General features: G+C 46.1%; 1 protein-coding gene across 1 annotated transcript in view; it reads left to right on the top strand.

Moving 5' to 3' along the window:
- Positions 1–1,688: 1,688 nt before the first annotated feature.
- FANCI (FA complementation group I) overlaps positions 1,689–21,522 on the top strand; it is a 24,126-nt gene continuing 4,292 nt past the window's right edge. Inside the window, exons 1-32 of the mRNA XM_058811804.1 lie at positions 1,689–1,772; positions 1,854–1,926; positions 2,470–2,600; positions 3,006–3,162; positions 3,241–3,298; positions 3,728–3,769; positions 4,033–4,156; positions 5,077–5,162; positions 5,327–5,459; positions 5,671–5,763; positions 6,259–6,395; positions 7,183–7,363; positions 7,943–8,030; positions 9,177–9,307; positions 9,957–10,027; positions 10,921–11,035; positions 11,423–11,545; positions 12,636–12,704; positions 13,756–13,857; positions 14,670–14,852; positions 14,947–15,068; positions 15,460–15,624; positions 15,875–16,054; positions 17,314–17,477; positions 17,877–17,953; positions 18,392–18,508; positions 19,205–19,256; positions 19,809–19,936; positions 20,061–20,129; positions 20,255–20,351; positions 20,648–20,832; positions 21,454–21,510. Coding sequence (XP_058667787.1) covers positions 1,689–1,772; positions 1,854–1,926; positions 2,470–2,600; positions 3,006–3,162; positions 3,241–3,298; positions 3,728–3,769; positions 4,033–4,156; positions 5,077–5,162; positions 5,327–5,459; positions 5,671–5,763; positions 6,259–6,395; positions 7,183–7,363; positions 7,943–8,030; positions 9,177–9,307; positions 9,957–10,027; positions 10,921–11,035; positions 11,423–11,545; positions 12,636–12,704; positions 13,756–13,857; positions 14,670–14,852; positions 14,947–15,068; positions 15,460–15,624; positions 15,875–16,054; positions 17,314–17,477; positions 17,877–17,953; positions 18,392–18,508; positions 19,205–19,256; positions 19,809–19,936; positions 20,061–20,129; positions 20,255–20,351; positions 20,648–20,832; positions 21,454–21,510 — 3,594 coding nt within the window. The remainder of the gene's footprint in view (positions 1,773–1,853; positions 1,927–2,469; positions 2,601–3,005; positions 3,163–3,240; positions 3,299–3,727; positions 3,770–4,032; positions 4,157–5,076; positions 5,163–5,326; positions 5,460–5,670; positions 5,764–6,258; positions 6,396–7,182; positions 7,364–7,942; positions 8,031–9,176; positions 9,308–9,956; positions 10,028–10,920; positions 11,036–11,422; positions 11,546–12,635; positions 12,705–13,755; positions 13,858–14,669; positions 14,853–14,946; positions 15,069–15,459; positions 15,625–15,874; positions 16,055–17,313; positions 17,478–17,876; positions 17,954–18,391; positions 18,509–19,204; positions 19,257–19,808; positions 19,937–20,060; positions 20,130–20,254; positions 20,352–20,647; positions 20,833–21,453; positions 21,511–21,522) is intronic.

The following is a 21,522-nucleotide window of genomic DNA, read 5'->3' as shown; positions in this document are numbered from 1 at the left end:
GGCAGGGCCGGGCTAAGCACCAGAGCAGGGCTGAAAGGGCTTACACAAGGCATGTTTTGTAATGCCCCTGGGATTTAGGGATTTGGTTTCCACACAGGGCTGTCCTGCAAGCGGAGCTGAGACCCCAATGTGAGGGAGGGAGGAGGAGGAAGGCACGAGACTCCAGATGAAAGGCTGGGGTGCTGCTGCGGGAAAATTCGGACCTGTGCCAAACCCCTGAGCAATGTCACTGCAGCCTGAGGCAGCGTGCGCTGCTCTTCAGAGGAGACCCCCAAGCCTCCCATCCCCTTCCCACAGCCCTGGTGCAAGGCTCAGCTTCCTCCTACAGTTCATTGGACCTTTTTGTGCAGCTCAGTGCAAAATAGTGCATAACAGGGGTACATCATCAGCATGAGGTTTCCCAAATATACTCAATAATGCTCTGTTGGGGTGCCAGAGAGAACCTGTGATCTCTGGGGCACCCGGGCATCCCGGCCAGCATGGTCATCACAGGTGAAATCGTTTTGCAGACACACGTACAACCTCTGGCATCACAAAGCGAGCGTTTTGTCCTGGGTAAAGGGGTCTCAAGGGGGACCCACCCTGATGTGCTGTGACAGAGCCCTAAGTGCACATCTCCCTTCCAGGTCTGGTTATCCCCCTGCCCACAGCCCCATGTCAAACCCTCAGCACATCAACTCCTGCTCCACGTGAGCACAGGGCTTGTGAAATATCCCACACTGTGCTGGCTTGGGATCCTTTGGCCAAATCCTGCTGCTTAGAGGCAGGCTACACCTCCTGGTACGCTCAAGGCCACCCCGCATGTCCCCGGGAATTAAGGGGTTTACTCAAACGTATCCGAACCCCACGTGGGTGTGTGAAAAATGCCAATCACTTGTTTTTAAAGTTTTAAAAGTTTAATAGTAATTAAATGGTTATAAAAATAGCAATACAATTAGAGTAATAATAACTAGGACAATTTGAATTAGGACAATATGAGACAATAGAAACAAAGAGTTAGGGGCAGTCCGGGTACCTTTTTCTGGGCAGCACAAGCCTGAAAATGACACTCGTTAACAGAGGATTAACCCTTAAAAGCAACAGCCTGTTGTATATTCATACACCTCATACGTGATGCATAAATTCCATTAAAATACAGGATTCTGTCTGGTCAACTTCTTCCTCTGAATGCTGACAGTGCCTTCCAGGCGGGAAGAAGTTCCTTTCTTCTGATAAGACAGCAATAAATTCTTTTTCTCTGAAAGATTCAGGTGTCCTGTGGCCGCCATTTCGCTGCAACTCCTTTTTTAAAAAAAAGTATCTTACACAGCATAGTGTCTATTTTAACATATTGTTTTTATAGCTGAAAACTATATTTAACACACTGCTTAAGAGAATTAACACAGCATTACTTTCTAACACAATATATATAATATTAATTTTAATATTTGGCGAAAAGCCAATCATAAAATATGCATTTTTCACACCTAGGACGACCCTGCTTGGGCAGGGAGGCCGAACAAGGCGAGCCAGGGCGGACCCACGCTGTGACACAGCGACACTCCCCCCGCTGGACTCGAACCCGCGGCCCCACGGGCGGGCAGCGCGCCGGGGGCGGGCGCTGTTCCCCGGGTGACGCGCGGCCACTTCCGGGCGGGAATTTCGGGGCCCGGAGCCGCGGCCCGGCGGTCCCGGTGTTTCCCGATCCCATGGCGCAGCGCATCCTGTCGCTGGCGGCCGAGGAGGGCCCCGAGCGGCTGCAGGAGGCCCTGCAGAGCCTGGCGGAGGGGGAGGTGGGTGCGCGGTGCCCGCGGGCCGGGCGGGAGCGGGGATGCTCCCCAAGCGGGGGCTCACAGCGTCCCCTTGTCTTGCAGCTGGGCGACATGGTGACCAGGCAGGCCCTGAAGGGCAGGGAGACGGCGGCTCTGCTCAGAGGGATCTTCAAAGGTGGGTGATGTGTGGGCTGAGCTCGGGGGGCTGCGGGCCCAGCCTCGGTGGGGGCCGGTGGGTGCAGCACACAGGAAAGTGCTCAGCAGCACAGGGAATTGTCACTTCTGGTAAGAAACCCGCTGGTCAGGGCTGTCACAGGGAAGCACGACATCCAAAATACATGCATAGAGATCGCAAACTGGGCTGGAGTTGTGAAGAGCCCGTGGTAAGTGCGATTTGCTTTTGAGAGCCCTTGCAGTAGCACTGAGCTGGCCAGGGAAGAGCTAATTGCCCCGCTGGTTCTTCTCAAAGTTTTGACATTTCCCGATCTCTGGCTGCAGGCTGAGTGAACCACAGGATGTGGTAATAGGGTGGCCGACTCTTTTGTCCAAGTATCTTGTTTCCTGTTCTCTGGGATTTTTTGTTTATTTTGCCAGATAGGTAAAATAGGAAGTTGCAGCCAGGTGACAGTTTATCCCTGCTGATTTCCTGTCGTTTCACAACATGTTACTTGCATAACTTTTCTCCCCACTCTTTTGTCCCTCTTTTGCTCGCTGTAAGGCTCCCCCTGTTCCCAGAGGAGCGGTGTCCTTAGGAGACTCCAGGTTTACAAGCACTGCGTCCCACTAGTGGAATCAGGGGACCTGCATCTGGGCAAGGTGTCTGAAATCATAGGACTGCTGATGCTGGAGGTAAAGCTCCTTTGGGCTGGCTTTCCTGGGCTCTGCTGAGTATAATTTAATATGTAAATTGAGATACTTCACTAAGCCACTGAGGAAAGTTAGTTGTATCCTTTCCATGGATCTTCCCTGGACTAAATTAGCTTGTATTGCAATTGGCTCTGTGTGTGAACTTGATTATCTTTGGATATTTAATCCTAGGCTCAAAACTCTAAACCTATAATCACATAATCTTGATTTATTGCTCTGTTCTATTAAGAACAATACAAACCAGAGATCTCAGGGCTGAATATTTCTTTAAAGGGAGCATTTCCCTATAAGAAATTCTGTCTTCTGCTGGGTTTTGGTGACAGTTTGGATGTGTATGTGGAATTCTGTGTACTGCCTCAGGCTCTCTCCTGTTGTATGTTCTGCCAGGCCCGCCAGCTGCCAGGCCATGCATTAGCAGAGCTTGCCAGCCTGTTTGTGGATGTCATTAAAGGGGGCAGCCTGACCAATGGGAAATCCTTGGAGCTGTTTTCCACTGTTCTCACAGCCCTGGCCAGTTCAAAGGAGAACTTGGCCTATGGGAAAGGTAATCCCTATCAGCTCCTTCTCTGCAGCTTGTCCTCCCTTCCTCTGCAATCAGCTCCTAAGACTTGTGCTTTTTCAGGTGAACTGAATGGGGAAGAGTTTAAGAAACAGCTGATAAATACCCTCTGCTCCAGCAAGTATGTATGTCTGGCAGGTCTTGATTTCATGGCAAAATATTGTGTTTCACATTGTGCTTGGAAAAAGGCATCACCATGGACTGTGTGTCCTTTCATCCTTGAATCTGTGCCCTCTGTGACAGTGTCTTCTCCAGCTGGGAAAGCAAGGGAGCAACCTGTTCCCAGAGCTTGTGAGACTGCTGCATGAACTGGTCTCAGGAAGTGCTTGTTTTTATTCCTTTTCTGTTATTAAGGGGGCTGGGGCAGTTCAGAACTCTGGAAATGTGGGTGGTTGGATTGGTGCTGATGATTCCTGGTGGAAATCTGCCTTCTAATTTTTGTATTAGAATGTAACAGGAAAGTGGTGCCATTGAATAATTGTGTAGGAGGGGAGAGCTAAATGATAGTCCAGTTTGCTCTCAATCTTCCAACATATCTTTGTTTTGCCAGGTGGGATTCTCGGTGTGTAATACATCTTGCCAACATGTTCAGGTAATTCTTTTTCTCTTCAACATCAACTTGTGCCATGGTTCTGTCTGTGTCCTATTTCATAAGCAGTTTGGGGCAAGTACAAATAAGAGCTCTGGCCATGCCAGGCAAAGCACCATGGATGGTTGGTCAGGGTTGGTCAGTGAGCATCCACACCACATTTGGATGCAAAACACATCTGGGCATGGCATCGTGGTTTTTATTCCATGTGTGTGTGAGTCTTGGCAAATAAATTTATGAAAAAAAAAAAATCTTTGATTCAACAGGGATATTCCACTATCAGGAGAGGAGCTGCAGTTTGTGGTGGAAAAGGTCCTTAGGATGTTCTCCAAATTAGACCTGCAGGAAATTCCCCCTCTGGTTTATCAGCTGCTGCTGCTTTCTGCAAAGGTAAAAGCTCATGGGGGCTGGATTTCCCTCAGGTTTAGTCTAACAGAAAGAAAATGTCCAGAGTGATCTGTAGTCTGGATTTTGGCAGGGATTCTGATTGTTCCCATGCTGTAGGGACACTACAGAACATCAGTTAGGTTTTGTTTCCTCTAACTCCCTCTAGCCTGAAGAAATTGACTGCTCAGAGAAAGATGGGATCTTGGTCTTCTTTGTGGGAAAAGAAGCAAACCTTTGGGAAATAAGGGATGAGCACAGAGCTAGCAGACAGCAGAGAGGATTGGTTTATTTTTAGTGTAGTTTTGCTCACTCTCTGTGATCTGCATGATACAGTAATAGCTCATGCACTGTGATTGTCTGCTGGGCTGTAGTCTGACTTGTACTGGGAATGTGTCATCTCCTGTGCTCTTCTCCAGAGCAGAGACTGCCAGGGACATCTCTGCCCTTTGACAGGGTGATATGGCTCTTTTCCTTGCTTTATTTGTGACCAAGTCAATGCCAAAATGATCCAAAGACAAATTTTATGTATGTTATAGAGGGTCATTTGGGTCCACTGGCCAAAATGTATTGTTAGATTTAAAGTTAGGGATTTGAAAGCCTTCCCAATTGATTAAAGCATAAAGGATCCTTTCTAATTAATAACAACTTAAAAAAAAAAAAAAGAAAAAAAGATAATCAGAATGCCTGAGAGCTTGAGTTTCTTCCAGCTATTCTATAATGCGGTCAAAAGAAATAAGTGCAGTCAAAAGAAATATGAAAACTGGAAATCTGGAAATGAGCCATAGAGGAGTGCTCACCTGCCTTAGCAATTTATGGAGGGAAATGAAGGATACCCTGAGATTTGTGATAGGTGTGGGAATTGAGTATTGTTCTCTGGGGTACTGCAGGCCCTGCAATGCTTATTGTAGTGTCCTGCCTTGCAGGGCAGTAAGAAGACTGTTTTGGAAGGAATCATCAGTTTTTTCAATCAGCTGGATAAGAGACAGAAGGAAGAACAGAGGGTTCCAGAGTAAGTTCTTGCTCTGTCACCCCTCTTTTTACTGCCTGGGTATTTGTAGTCACACTGCTCCTGCCCAGGGCTCCTTGAATTTGAACACTTAAACCTTGTACCAGAACATCCTGCTTAATCATAAGGAATAATTTCTGGCTGTTATTTTCTGGTAAAACTTACAGGTCAGTGGACCTTGAGGTGGCCACAACGCCCCTGGACCAGCTCCGCCACGTGGAAGGCACCGTTATCCTCCACATTGTTTCTGTCATCAACCTGGACCAGGACCTGGGTGAGGAGCTAATTAAACATCTGAAGGTATGGCAAAGATGGAGCAGCCACTGTTCTGGTTTAAAAACTTAATTTATTATCTGGACAAGGGATTTAATAATTTTTATGATTGCAGTCATGTTCTCTTTAGCGAGTGCTGTGATATCTTTGAAGAGACGTGTGCCTGATGGCTGCCTGAATTTCCAGGGTGTTTCAGTAAAGATAACAAGTTTTCTCACTGCTCCTTGCTGTTTCCCAGACTGAGCAACAGAAGGACCCTGGTAGAGCCCTGTGTCCCTTCAGTGTGGCTCTTCTGCTGTCAGTTGCTGTAAAACACAGACTGCAAGAGCAGGTATGTGCTTGATAAGCTTGCAGAGGGCTTCCATGGGGATGCACTCTGCACTCCCTGTCAAGGAAAGGAAGCATGGTTAGGTCAGAGTCCCATCAGAATTAGGCTTAAAATGGTTTCAGGATGCTCATGGGTAGGCAATTAGATCACTGGTATGCTGTACTTTACTGAACACTGTAAAAGACCCCAGAGCAATATCATAATTTTCCAGAGCAGTGATTCCTGTGGCTTGGTATTGTAGGATGAGAAGAAAAGCAGTCTATTTTTCTAATGTTTTGGCTCTGTGGTGGCCACATGAAGAGCATCTGGCAGCAAGTCACCCTCCTTGAGGCACTTAATGAGACTGGTGTATTTGTCCTGACAAAGAAATGAGTTAAGATTTTTGGCAGGCTGTAGTGGAACTTGTGTCTGGCTGGTGCTCTTACTGGAACATACCCAAGACTATACAGGTCCCATTTCAAAGATCATTTCCTCACACGTAATGATTTTATGTTCCAGATATTTGATTTCTTGAAAACATCAATCACAAGAAGCTGCAAGGACCTGCAGTTCCTTCAGGCCTCCAAGTTTCTGCAGGATTTGTTTCCTCAACAATATGATATAACTGCTGTCATTCTGGAAGTGGTGAAAAATAGGTGAGTTGTGCTGCCACGTGCTGCAGAACATTCAATGGGCTTTAGAAGTGGGGAGAGTTTCAGCTTTGTTAAAACACTCTGGGGTGCTAAATACTTCTGACCATGTGCTGGTAGGGATCAGTGTCAAAATCCAAAGGTTTTATCCCAGTTTTATATTAGCAAATTAAAAAAAACAACAACAACATAAGGCCTGTATAAATCCACTCCTTCTACCTCAAATCTCAGGCTCTGGTGGTACAAAGGACTAAACTGATCAGGGCCTAATCTGCAGTGTGAGTCATGCTGCTGGCTGTAGTTTGTGTTCTGATCAAGGGATGAGGAGTAGGTTCACTGTTTAATCTGGTTTACTGGTTAGTCCTTTAAACATCCTGTGGGATAGCTCTGGTCTGTCACCACTTGTCCTTTAGTTTGATGGGAGGCATTCCTCTTCTCTTTTTCTCCAACTTCAAGTTCTTGACATCAGTAGGGTACCTGTGCATCCCACCTGTAGCCTGCTGTTATGTTCAGGTCAGACCTGAGGGCACATCATTCCCAATGGTGAGGAAGCCTTTGGGCTGGAAAGGAATTCTGATGGAGAACCAAGACTGCAGAGAGGTGCTCAGCACCTGTCCCTCAGCCTAAGGACACTCACAGGCTTGTGAGGGCTGTTATCTTCCCTGCTGTCATCAAGTGTCTCTCACTGCTGCTTTGGACCCTGGAATGACTGCAGAAGATTTTACCTCAGCTCTAATCCAAACTTTCTATGACTAAGTTGTTTCTTTCCTCATCTATTTCATGTTTTCCTCAGTGCATTTGGTTGGGACCATGTTACTCAAGGCCTGGTGGATCTTGGCTTCAGCCTAATGGAATCCTATGAACCAAAAAAGCCCTTTGGAGGAAAAGCTGCTGATAACAGTTATGGCCTTTCAAAAATGCCAGCCCAGCAGGCTTGCAGACTGGGAGCAAGTATCCTGCTGGAAACGTTTAAGGTAATGTAGGTTTTGGAGAAGGTTTTTTTGGTGGGAGGAAAACAACTCTGTTCTTATGCTGTCCTGGTAAATGGTATCAAAACCTTGCCTGCTATATCCATTGTGAGTGTATTGCAAACAATACTAGATTTTGTCTCCTATTTGACCCTTTCCAGCCATCCTCATGAAGACCTAATTCTAATCTGTTCCAGCTGTCATGATACTTGTGTAATCCCTATTATTCTAAACTGCATTACAGTTTCCAAGAAATTGCAGAGGTAGAGAAATTCAGAGGTACAAATAAAATCTGACAAGGTGGGATTGAAATCCATTCATCTTGACCAAACTGGTAAATTTTGATCCCATAGATGATTGGAACCATTATGTTCTGAGTGTACTGTGTGTGCCTTGATGTGCTGGTTCTGATTGTCCTGGGATGAAATCTGAATCAATCTGTGTGAATTTAGCTGAAAGGGGATTTCTGGTGACCATCCTTGCTTACCTCTCAGATCTGGATTTGCTTTGTACTGTACAATGCCTGTGATGTGAAGTACAGGAATATCTTAAGGTTTTGATTTTTATTTATTGTTCTTCATTCAGGTTCATGAGCCCATCAGAAGTGATATTCTTGAGCAGGTCCTGAACAGAGTCCTCACAAAAGCAGCATCTCCTGTCAGCCACTTCATAGGTAACAGAAAAGAGAGAGAAATGTGCTCTGCTCTGTGGACAGTCACAACATAGCTCCTCAAAACTCATTATAGAATCACAAAACTGGGTTTGGGTTGGATGGGACCTTTGAAGGTCATCTAGTCCACTGCCTTGTAATGAGCATGGAGATCTTCCACTAGACCAGGTTACTCAGAGCCTCACCCAACCTAACCTTGAATGTTTCCAGGGATGGGACATCCACCACCTCTCTGGGCAACCTGTGCTAATGTTTCACCACCTTCACTGTAAAAAATTTCTTATTTATATCCACTTTGAATCTACCTTCTTTTAGTTTAAAACTATTATATCTATTCTTATCACAAAGTTACTCATAAAAAGTCTGTCCCCATCTTATAAAGCCCATTTGTGTACCAAAAGGCTACAACAAGGTCTCCCCAAAGTTGACTTCTCCAGGCTGACCAACCCCAATTCTCAGCCCATCTCAATAGCAGAGGTGCTTCAGCCCTCTGAGCATTTTTGTGTCCCTCTGGACCTGCTCCAGCAGGTCTCTGTCCTGCTTGTGCTGAGAACCCCAGAGCTGGACACAGTGCTCCAAGGAGGCTCTCACCAAAGTGGAATAGGGAGGAGAATTCCCTCCCTCAGCCTGCTGGCCAAGCTGCTTTTGATGCAGCTCAGGATGTGATTTGGTTTCTGAAGCACCTGCTGAAGTGACCTGAAGCCAAGAAAATCAGTTGTTCCTACTCCTCTGACTGAGGTATCAGCTGCATCAGATTGCCTTGTATTCATCACAGGTGAAAAATATGTTTGCAGGCAGTTGCCATGGAACAGCTGACGCACAAAAAATCAGAATCATCAGTCAGTTGCCTGTTCCACGTTCCCAGCCTTGCCTTCTCGTCCTTGGGCTTGGGAGCCACTGGGCTGCTGGGATGTCAGTGCTGCAGCCTCTTCCCTTGCATCTCAGTGCCCTCTGGTGGGTGAGGCCCTTCAGCTGGGCTGGGAGCGTTTTTAGTGCTTGTTGTCTGCAGCAGACTCAGTTTGTCAGTGACCTCTGTGTGCCATGGAAGGTCTTTGATTAGTCTGTAATTGTTAGCTCTACAGACATCTTCTGCTCAGGCTTTTCTGGCCCCTTGGCATCAGCTGTTCTTTTTGTCCTTTTATTTTTCAGACTTGCTGTCCAACATTGTTGTGTCTGCTCCTCTCGTGCTTCAGACTTCATCCTCCAAAGTCACAGAGACCTTTGACAATTTGTCCTTTCTGCCCATTGACACAGTGCAAGGCCTTCTCCGGGCAGTACAGGTAAAACTTTGCATTTCTCCATGGATCTCCTTGCTCCTTCAGTTCCAGTGACAGTTCTGGGCCACAATTACATGCATGATCTGATAACCCTCATGAAATCAGCCTTCATTCTCTGCTGTGGGTTGTTTGGTGTAGCATGGAACTGTTCTTCAAGCATGGATTTGCATGTGCCCTCTGGCAAAAAGCATATGGTGTGGTCTGGCACAGGACCAAAACTGCTCTGTGCTGACCTTTCATCTGGAAGATGCCCAGATGCTGCACCCTGTAGAAAACTAAGTCCACAGTGTGTAGCTGAACAGCTGTAGCTGTCACATTGATTTTTCTCCTTCCAAGCTCTATATCAGTGTTCCTCTTTGCCTGGGCTGAGATACTGTCCTGGTGGTTTAACTTTCACCTGTTTTGTCCAACCTGCGGATAACAGTTATTTTCCTAAGCCCTTGCACTGTGTCCTCACTGACCTGCTAAGGTGTCTCACTGCCACAGCTCTATGGGTTTTCTTGTCTATTTTAAAATGTTTTGGTCTTCCTACTGTACTGATGACAGTACTGGAAATGCAGGGCCAGATGGGCCTGAGGAAGATGAGCTCATATGCCCCAAGGGCTTGGCATGCCTTAGTGCTTTTCTCTCCAAAGGTTATTTTCCTTTCCAGCCTCTGCTCAAAGTCAGCATGTCAGTGAGGGACTCCCTGATCCTTGTTCTCCAAAAAGCTATCTTTTCCAGGTAAGCTGGGGAGAGGATTCTTTGAAAAAAATTCTACAATTCATTTATGGTTTTGGAGCAGAAGTATTTTTTATTTTGAGCTAAGTGTCTTCTTATAATGTTCTTCCCATAACTGGATAGTGACATCTCCTGTCCCTTTAGCCTGAAATTGTGGTACAGTCACAGCTCCACTGAATGGTAACAAAAATCCCAATCCCCATCTGAATGAATGGGCTTTGCAAGTTCAGAAAGCTGTTGGGAACTCCAAATACATAGGCAAAATTAAAACCAATTCCAACATGTGTCTAACACAGCTAAATACATCCAGGGAGGGTCTAGGAGGAGCCACTGATCAAAATGCTGAGCTGCCACCTTCCCTCCGATCTCTTACAAGGTGTTGTCTTGGTCATGCTTGGAGCAAACCCTCCTGCTGTGGCTGTGGACTGGATTTTGTTGGCCACTGTCTGCCTGGTTATGAATGTAGAATTCAGAATTTAGGATTATTTTTCAAAGCAAGGGACTTGGTCTTGGGAAAGACTTGATGTTTCTGTGAGTAAAGCAAACCACCAGGTTTTTATTAAGAATTTTCCAACTCTGAGGTCTGTGATACTCTCCCAGCTTTCAAGGGATATTTAATACTTGGGTCTTGGCCTGGGCTTTTCCTGAATGTGAGCATTGTAAGACAGAAAGGAGTTTGAATATTTTGAGAGTGTAGAGCAGAGGGAGTTTTCAGCAAACTGCCCAGCTTTGACTGTTTGGGACTGCACTGCCCTTTTGGGAAATACAGTTGTACAGGGCCCAGTCACTCTGTATTTGTGGCCTTTTTTTCATTGCTGAGTTGATATTTTATGTGCTTCTGAGCTTCTTGCTTCCACATTTCCTTACATAACCCTCTTTCCTGTCCCAATTCCCAGGCAGCTCGATGCTCGTAAAGCTGCAGTCGCTGGTTTTTTGCTCCTGTTAAGAAATTTTAAGGTTCTGGGCAGCTTGTCCTCTTCCCAGTGCAGCCAGGCCATTGGTGCCACTCAGGTGAGTGCTGTTCTGCAGTCCCATGTGAGACAGTCTGTCTAATAGCCACTGTTTGAAACAACTCAAAAGGGAAGTGTTGCCCCAGAATGGAAATACAGCTTTAGTGAGGATTACTGCTGGAAATCCAGCAAGAATTTCCTTCCTGTAAGGAAAGCTTTAGGAAGTGCAATGTGCAAAGAGAAGCTGGCCTAGAGATGTTGCTTCTCAGAGCCATTCTCTCTCACAGCACCAGTGCTCTGGGGAGCATTCCCACTGCTCTATGGCAGTGATGAGGAGCCTGGCAGCACAAGGACTATCTCAGTGATTGTTCAGGGGCCAGACCCTTATCACCTTGCTCCTGTGTTGTGATACTGTAACCAGTATAACGTGACTAATGTTCCTTCTCAGGTCCAGGCAGATGTTCATGCCTGCTATAATTCTGCAGCTAATGAGGCCTTCTGCCTAGAAATCCTGGGCAGCCTGAGGCGATGTTTGAGCCAGCAAGCAGACGTTCGACTCATGTTATATGAGGTAAACATGGTTTCTTCTGTCTCTTAAACAGCCACAAGCTCTTCTGTGGTCTGATTCTTCTCTAGCCTCAGGTAAATAACAGCCATGTTACTGTGAAAAACAGGCTTTCAGCTCAGTTTTGTTCTTCATGGGACATATGTAACATGTTTTCACTCCTTCTGTTGCTGATTTTTTGACCGTTATGCACCCAAAGACACGTTGATGTATCTTCTTCAGCTCATGCATTGTTTAAGAGCAAAAATATGTTAAAGTCTGTCTTGCTGTGGTAGGGCCTAGGGAATGGGAAGGATGTTTGATGCCCTGTGAGGAGGAGTGGTATAACAGGTGCTGGGTAGATGTGGGGCTGTTGAGAGTAAATTATGGGCTCCAAAGAAAACCCTGTCTGGAGAGTATGGAGAAACTTCCTTAGAGACTGCATCAGGGATGTGTCTTTTCTCCTTTTCCTTTCCAAGTTTCTATAAAATCTTGGCTGTCCTTAGGTCTGTTGTGATAGGCCTGTTATAAAGGGCCATTTTTGGGTGGATATCTTGGGTTGTGTTATAACCATGGGGTATCACCTTGAGGAAAAAAACCCTGTACCAGTCAGAGAGGTTTTGTTTTCTTCTTATCTTGGGTTGGATTGACCTTTGATGAGCTGCAAGTTCTGGGTGTATTCATCACTGTTGCTAGAAAACTTGTGCTTGCTTTATCCATCCACTGAGTTTTCTCAGTCTGCAGGATCTGTTGCCTCCTACAGTTTCCCCACTGGCTTGTTTTGCCTTTGAAGCAGGGTTTCACAGTTTGAAGTTGGATCCTGTGCTCGTGTTAAATAGCAGTGAAAGTCACTCTGGGCTTGATGCCACCGCTGCTAGGGAGATACAGCTTGTGAGAGGGCCCCTGTGAGGAAATTCATACTTTTTCTGATTCATACCTTCTTTCTGTGGTGCCTTTGCTTTGCCAGGTATGGAGTTTTGCACTGAGCACATTGTTACTTCCTCATGGTTCCTTGCGGTGCCAGAGTGTCGTGGCAGTCTGATGACGCCAGGTTCTTATGCCTGTGGTTCATTTTCTCTGCTGTGTCAGCCAACTTGTCCTTCCTTCCTGTCTCCAGGGTTTTTATGATGTCCTTCGCAGGAACTCCCAGCTGGCCAGCTCTATAATGGAAACACTTTTGTCCCAGGTAAAGTCCTGCTCCGTGGTGAGGCTGCAGAATTCTGCACTTCGACCAAAATGGCAAACAATTCAGGTTAAATATTGGGGAAATTGTTTTTCCTCACAGTGGAAGCATGTTTGGGTGCTGTGACATTTCCCTAAGGAGGTGTTCAAACCCCTGCTACACTGAGAGAGCAGACTGGGTAAACATCTGGAGACAAATTTCCTGCCATCGGGTTGGAAGAGGAAGGATCTCTTGGAGCTCTTTCCAACCCTTCAGTTCTTAGGTGCTGTGGAAAATGTGAGCCCAGAGAAGTTCTTTGTGCTCTCCCTGTTTCTTAGCAGTGCACAGCAGTCACCCTCCCATAGTTCCCCAAGGATATGTGCTGACACAGTAATTATTGTTGCTGTCTTCCCATCGGGAGAATACCCAAGTCCATGTAGGATCTGGGAGGATTAACTCATCCCCCAGCAGTGTTGCTCATGGCAACAAGACAATCACATTTCCTCAATCCATTGGACAGGCTGTGCTTTCTTTGAGACAAGTAATTTTCTTCCCTTTAATCATCCAAAGAGTTCATGCTGACTAATTCCAGCTTTCCCATGACAGTATAGGGTCTGGGAAAAGAACATGAACGGAGCCAAGACAGCTTTTGGGTAACAGAGGGCACTTAATAGTAAGTTGGTGTAAAGGTGTAAAATTTTATAGCATCAGTCTGTATCTATAACTTTCTATAGCAGCAGCAGCTATTGATCCTCACTGTTTAAAGGAGGGATAACACTGCAGGTGGGGTGCAAGTGATGTCACTTGTTGAGGCAACAGAACAGCAAGTGGTCAGCTAATCTTGTTTTAGGGCACTGACGTGTCCTGGCTGAGCTACAGGAGCAACTTAAGAAGGGATTTTAATCACCAGTAGAGGAGATGACATGGCTCATGTACTTGTACAGTCCCCTTATCACAGTGCCAGGTTTTGCTCTCTATAATGGGGTACAAAGATGATTGTGCTCTGTTTTCAAACATCTTAAGAGGCTCAGTTACCAAGTAACTGGTTATTTTTATTTCTTGTTTTCTGTGACAGATAAAGCAATATTACCTGCCCCAGCCAGACCTCCTGCCTCCACTCAAACTGGAGGGATGTATTATGGCTCAGGGAGATCAAATCTTTCTGCAAGAACCACTGGTAAGAGCTATATTGGTTGGCCACAGCTGCAAGCTCATCTGTTACTAGCATTTTAGTTGTCCTACATGAGCTGAATACCTTGTGCTTCTTCAGCCTCTTCTAGCCTGGAGCAATTTTTTTAATAGCAACAGAGCTGGGCATCTCACCCCTGCCTCAGGCTATTTATTTGAGCTCCCCAAGCATAGTGGTTGTGGGGACCTGTGTGAAAAATGCTCTAGGAATAGTGTTCTTCTGTTATCCTCCACTGAGTTCACCCTACGGGGTTTTTTCCCTCCTTTAACTTAATTCCACATAAAATAGTTGTGCAGTGTGTATGTGTGTGTAGCAGGGGGAAGAATTTGTCCTTTGGTTTTGCTCCTTTGAAATTGTTGGAGATGAAACCTCAATGATTTGTTGGATTTCCAAGGGAACAAATTCAAATTAATCATTTTGTTTTCCCCTAAGGAAGCTTGTGTGCAGTAGCACACCCAGGAAGGGCACAGACACTTCAGCTAGAGTGAGAGTCCCTTTGGAAATTCCCTTCTCCTTCAGTGCCTGTGGTGGCTGGGTGGAGAGAGCAGTGAGAGTTAATTCTTTACGTCCCAGCTAGAAAAGCTCAGGCACAGAGCACTGTCTGAAGCTGGAACTGAGCAGTTTTGTGTGAGATTACTGATCCCCTCAGTTTGGGAATCAGGCATATCTTCAAGGCTCAAGGCAGTTGCAAAGGCAGCCACAACTCCTTACATCCCACCAGAACAGTCTGGCCCCTGTCCCCTGCTGCCAGTGACCTCCACCTCAGAGGCTGAGTGTGACTGTGTGGCTGCTTCCTGCAGGCCCACCTGCTCTGCTGCATCCAGCACTGCCTTGCCTGGTACAAGAGCACTGTGCATCTGTGCCAAGGAGCTGAAGATGACGAGGAGGAGGAGGAGGGTGTGGGATTTGAGCAAAACTTTGAAGAGATGTTAGAATCTGTCACACGACGAATGATCAAGAGCGAGTTGGAAGACTTTGAACTGGTAAATCAGATTTTCAGTTTGACTCAGTGGGAGAAGATGCCGAGTTCTTGTCAGTTTTTGAAAAGATTTTTCACTTGTTTCTTTTACCTCTCAGGATAAATCAGCAGATTTTTCGCTGTCTTCTGGTGTTGGTGTGAAAAACAACATCTATGCCATTCAGGTGATGGGAATTTGTGAGGTTCTGATTGAATACAATTTCAACATTGGGAATTTCAGGTAAAACATTAAATGTTGCCCTATAGCAGTAGCTGTGCTATTATTTGCCCAGCTCTTTGGAGTACAGCCCCATTGCAGGCACAGGATGGTAGTGCCAGCACAGAATCAGTGATCTGAGCGTGAGTGCCTCGTGGCACAGCCACTCACAGAGCCTTGGGTAGTGTTTTCCTTTGGAATGTCATGTGCTGTGGGAGATGGGATCTGACATTTTGTAGAATTGCAGGCTGAGGAGGATTGGGTGAGGTATACACTGTTATGGAGGCAGGGAGATGTAACAGGTTTCATCATTTAGGCAGCATCATTGTGTAATTTGGCAGCTGAAGCTTCAAATGAGAAACTCCAAGAATGTATTTTCTCCATTAATACTTTCTACAATACTATTTTATTGCAGTAAGAACAAGTTTGAGGATGTCCTAGGCCTGTTTACATGTTACAACAAACTCTCTGAAATCCTGAAGGAGAAAGCTGGAAAGAACAAATCTGCCTTGAGCAACAAAACAGCACGGAGCTTCCTGTCCATGGGTTTTGTATCTACTCTGCTCACAGCTCTGTTCAGGTGAGAAGGTGTCCAGTCCTCTGTGGAGCAGAGCCAGACATCAATTCAAACCATGTGTTATTGTGCTTGGAAAGGCTGGTGCACCTCTTATCCTCTGAGTGTTCACTACAAGCTACCAAAACAACGGGTCTTTTCCACCCTCAGTTCAGCCAGAGCTTTTATTTGCAAATGCATATTAAGTTTGGGATTTCAGGGAATTCCTGAGCTTCCTGAGTGCATCCCCGGTTGTCTGAGAGTTGTGGTCCTGCAGGGACAATGCCCAGAGCCACGAGGAGAGCCTGGCTGTGCTGCGCTCCAGCACGGAGTTCCTGCGCTACGCCGTCAGCGTCGCTCTGCAGAAGGTGCAGCAGCTGGAGGAGACGGGACAGACGGATGGACCAGACGGACAGAATCCTGAGAAGATGTTCCAGAACCTCTGCAAAATCACGCAGTGAGTCAGTGTGGCACGTGGAGACATCAGCAATGCATTTGGGGGATTTTTATTCTCATTCTTCTTTGGAAGAAGAATGCAGTCCATAACTGTTTCATGCTGTTGCTGGGTTGGGGTCAGTGCCTTTCTGTGCTCCTGAGAAATCAAGTGGAGGCATTACAGTTTCTGTGCCATAGTGAGTGATACAGCTTTAATAACTTGGCCTGGAAGAACCAAATGCCAGCAAACATTTTCAGCTTCTTTCTGACTTCTTGTTCATCACTCTTTGTCACAGAGAAGGTAAGATGATTACAGGCTAGATTCTTGAGGCCTCTGGAATGCAGCAAAGTTAAAATTCACTTCAAGCTACAGAACAAAACAGATGTGTGAGGGACACAAGCTTTAGAAATCATTTGTTTAGGACTTCTGCAAGATGCTTGAAGACATTCATGCATCTAATCCTTTGGAAATCCAAGAATGTGAACCATGTAAATGTCTTTTGGAATCTAGGTCATATCTGCATGGGGTCTTTTCAGAGCCCAGTCAGCAGAGAGCACAAAATGCAAATTACCCCTGCCATGCATAATGCCGGTTTTGTGTCTCACCCCAAATAATAGAGGCTATTTTTGTTGCAGTCATTAGGACTACATGTGAGCTACATGTTTTGCGTGATTGGACATTGAAACAGAATAAGATCATCTGTGCAGGCAACAGAACTAATGAGAAGAAAGGAGAGGGAACAAAAAAGGGAAGAAGTGGGGTTAGGGAAGCAGGAAAATGATGTTTGCCTACAAATAGAAAAGTCTTCTTTGGGCCAAACAATTTTGCTTTCCTCACAGATTTTTACTTTGCTTTGCCTGCCTTTACCTTTCTGATTTTATTTATAGAGAGCCCCGTAGTGAATTCTGACATTTCACAGAACTAAACTGCCATGAATAAAGCTCTTTTTGTCACTGGTGGATTTGACACCAGTGGTCAGGGTAGTCTGAGAAAAAGAGAAAACAGGGTGGAAGAAATGAGTGTAAAAAGATGGACTTGAAATGGGATTGGAAGGTCCCTTGGCACCTGGAAAGAATTAAATTATTTAGCTGTGCAGGAAAAATGCAGTAGCTGTTTTGCTGACATTGAAATAAAATCTTTTTAAAAAAGATCTCTTCTCCACCATTTTCTGTAGGTAAAAGACCTTCCAGTTATATTAAAAATGGGATCCTAAGAGTAGATCTAGTTCTTGACCTATGCAGCCAGCTTTACTGCAGTAAATCTCATCTGCCATCCCACAGGGTTCTGCTTTGGAGGTACACTTCAATTCCCACCGTTGTTGAGGAATCAGGGAAGAAGAAAGGCAAAAGCATCTCACTTCTGTGCTTGGAAGGTTTGCTGCGGATCTTCAACACGGTGCAGCAGCTGTACTCTGCCAAGATCCCCCAGTTCCTGCAAGCCCTGGGTAGGCACATGGCACCATTCTGCTCTGCTTTCTACCCTCCAGGTTCCAGCCCATGTGTGGGCAGATCCCTTTATCCATAACCAGGGAGAGATGGGTCTGGTTCTTGTTTCTCAGCAACAAGGTGGGCTTAGTAGCATAGATTTTCACACCAGAGACAGGTTCTAGAGATATATTCTACCTGCCTTTATAGAGCTCTCAGTCTGTCAGCAGAGGATAGCTGGGGTCTGACACAGCATTCATCTGTTTGAAGTTTGCCTTTAACATGTTTTTCAGCTCACCGTGGTTCTGCAGTCTGTATTCCTCCTCTAGCTGTGAGCAGTCTTTCCCACTTTTGGAAATAAATCCTGTATTCTGCTCTTGGCATTTAGCTTTTTTTCTGCACCTTTCTGTCTCTGCCAGATATTACTGATGGTGACGCAGAAGAAGCGGATATTAATGTCACAGAGAAAGCTGCCTTCCAGATCCGACAGTTTCAGGTGAGTACCACTGTGTGCTGCAAGTGTTCCAAAGCATTTGGGATTCTGGCAGGAAACACTGCTAGCTCTCTGTTGCTTGACCACAGGGTTGAGTTTGTGATAGCAACTGTGGCACTGACTCACTAGCAGTTCAGAGAAGTTTCTGATCCCTGAGGAAAGCTTCTTTAGGGTGGGTGGATGTGCATGTGTGTTTACAGAACTCTGGGTTCTTCAGTGCAGCATAAACTTACCTGAGTATTCTAAAAGTCACACTGACCATCTGCAGGCTGTATGTAAGCACTCCTATCAAAAATCAGCACTTGTTCTTGAGAAGAGTCCTGTTTTTGTACTCTTTGTCATTCTCCTTGCTGCTGATCCCTTTATCTGCTTGCAGCTTCTGGTTATTTGCTTATGCAACACATATTCACACTCAGGGAGTGTTTTCCTTCCCCTAACCAGAGGTCCCTGGTGAACCAGCTCAGCAGTGCTGAAGATGACTTCAATGCCAAGGAAACACAGTCACTCATCACTGTTCTCTCCACACTGTCCAAACTGCTGGACCCAGCCTCACAGCAGGTACTCCTCAGCCTTCACTTGGTGGCTGGGTGTCATAGCCAGGGGTGTGGGAAGAGATTATCAGATGGGGTTGGCATCTGTGGCCTCTGGCATGTGTCCCTGCCTCCTCCCACACACCACACCAGGTCAAAGGGACCGTCCTGTTACACTGTGAAGGGCTCTCCTGTCACACACCCAAGGACACTTCAGAGGAAGTTGTTTTGCCATCCCACTCCTGAACATTCTGATCCTGCCTTTGGGCACCTGAATGATTTGTTTGCCTGAGCAGGGACTCCTAACATAGCCTAGTTGTGGTGTGGCCTCCACATGGGAGTAGAGGCAAAAAAGGCCAGCAGACTTGTGTCCAGTCCAAACTGGCTGAGTGCCTAATTCCTTCCATGCAAGGAGTCATTTTCTAAAGTGCCCCAATTTTACAAGCTAGGAACTGCACTAAGTGTGCCAGAAGTCTGGAGTCATCATTTACCTTAAATTAAATGGAGCTGTTACTCTGTCCAAGGGGATGTATAGCCATTACCCTGTCCTGGGTCTCAGTTTTTACTTGTTAGTGGGCTAAGTGTCCCTTGTGGAACTTCACAGGGCACAGCTGGGTTCCCTACTCATCTTCCTCTGCTATGATTCATTGTCTTGGATTTGTTTTACTAGAACTAGTTTTGAATTCTGTTTCAAACTCATGGTATCTTTTCTCCTCCTTAATAGTTTCTTCAGTTCCTGACTTGGACAGTCAAAGTTTGCAAAGAAAATGCTCTTGGTAAGTAAGCTTTGAGGAGCATGTTTAGACGTGATGTGTCAGGTCTGACATTAGACCCTTACATGCTCTGTCCTGGTTTTACCTCTTTGTCAAGATACATTCAGGTCCCATTCTGTGGCAGATTGCCACAACATTGTGATATAAGTACAAGTTTTAGAGAGGGAGCTCAATCTCTAAAACTATTAGCATTTCTGAAGGAAAGGAAACGACTCACATACTTGACTTTTCTGCCTTGTTATTTAGGCTTAAATTGGGATTTATACTCTGGAAAGACATTACTCTTGCCAGGGTTTGTATTGCACTTCCTCAGTGCTTTTGGTCACCATTTTCCTATCACTCAACAGCTCCAGTGGGCCATAGTTCACCTTGCACTATTGCAAGGGATGCCTGATGTTTTAAACCTTGCTTTTGTAGCTGAGGTTATTTGGAAGGATTTTCACCTACTGCTGAATCCATACTGAATCTAAGACTTTCCCTCACTAGATGTCTGATGTTTCTAAGTAGCTAGGCAAGCTCTGCACCTGGCACTGTGTCACTTTCTCTTCCCCACAGAGGATATTTCCTGCTGCAAGGGTTTGCTGTCTCTGCTCTTCAGTGTCCATGTTCTCTACAAGAGCCCGGTTGGTCTCCTGCGGGAGCTTGCACAAGACATCCACGCCTGCCTGGGAGATATAGATCAGGTATGATGCAGGAGCAGCTGAGCTCTTCCTCACATAGTGCTGTCAGAACTGAGTGCATCTCTGGTGCAAACTGTGTGACAGCAGTTAAAGTCTAACCAGGATTTGTTTTCTCTCCTCTGCCCAGGACATAGAAGTGGAGGGTCGGTGCCATTTTGCCATAGTGAATGCCAAGACTGCAGCCCCCACTGTCTGTGTGAGTCAGAACAGCCTGTGTGTGACACCTGCAGAGTCCAGGGCTACTGTGCTTGGAGCAGCTTGCAGGTTCCTGTTGTGCCAAACTCCTCCAAAAATCTGTTTTGTTATTGGTTTCTGTCTCAGCTGCTGGTTCTGGGTCAGGTGGATAAGGTCCTTGAAGAGGTGGATTGGCTTATCAAGAAACTCACCAGTCTGGGGTCAGACACATCAGGTAATGAAAGTGGTCCAGTTCTTACTGTTACAGCTTTGTCAAAAACAGGTAAAGACAGAGATCAAAAAGATATTTGAGGATTTTGAGATAGCATCATCTGAGGTCAGCTTAAACTCTGCCTTGAGCTGGTTCCACATGAACAAAGTAAGAAAAGGGTGTTGTCATAAAATGTCTCCAGTGCTTATTTTCCCTTTGCCCTACTGGGGCTTTATGCATCAGACCCAAAGATGGTCTTTTGTGCCTCCCACCTGCACAACTGGATTCATTGGATATATATTCACCAGATATTGATCTCTTTCTTGTAGAAGACCCCTCTCAGGCATCAAACCAAGCTCAGGCTCTGGAGAAAGGTGTAATTCTGCAGCTGGGAACTCTTCTGACAGTCTATCATGAGCTGGTGCAGACTGCACTCCCAGCAGGGAGCTGTGTGGACACACTGCTGAGAAGCCTCAGCAAGACATACACAATTCTCACCTCCCTCATCAAACATGTGAGTGTGCTCTGCTGACAGTGGGCTGCCTCTGAGCTAAAATCCTTCTCCCCATCTGCTGCAGCAAGCTCACAGTGACCCCTGGCAGCAGCTGTGCTCAGGACTGGCCTGTTGATCTCTTGAAGGAGTTGAGCCCTTGTTCTGCTGGCTTTCATGCCCTCAATTTCATTCCCTTTCTGAGCAGTGATAGTTGTACCAGTGGAGATAAAAGGAAAGCTTCTCTCCAGCTGAATTTGGCTTTGCATGGCTTGGAGTTGCTGTTTCCAGTGTGGGTTCCTCTGCACAACTGTGCACAATGAAGGACACTCAGTGTTCTCACAGTGCTCACCAGCTCTGCCCTTGCCTCTCATTCCCATTCCCTGAAGCAGGACCTGGGGAAACTGGGCCATGAAACTCCACAGGCCTGTGGAGCTCCTTTGGGACAAGGTGGTGACTGCCCCAGAGCTGTCCTCTCACAGCTCTGGAATGCAGACATGCCATTTGGGATATAACCAGCCACTGGGGAGGATATCTGTGCAAATCCTGCCCTCCCCACTGTGCCATTGTGTGAGCTGCTTTGAGCTGCAGCTGGACACAGGATGGGAACAGCACACGTAGAAGAAACTCCTCTTTTCCTTGCAGTATATCCAGGCTTGCCGCAGCAGCTCACCTACCATCCCAGGAAGACTGGAAAAGCTGGTGAGTGTGAGC

Source organism: Ammospiza caudacuta, chromosome 10, assembly GCF_027887145.1.
Source record: "Ammospiza caudacuta isolate bAmmCau1 chromosome 10, bAmmCau1.pri, whole genome shotgun sequence".
In the NCBI taxonomy this organism is placed as follows: Eukaryota; Metazoa; Chordata; class Aves; order Passeriformes; family Passerellidae; genus Ammospiza; species Ammospiza caudacuta.
This window is presented reverse-complemented; position numbering and strand designations above follow the sequence as displayed.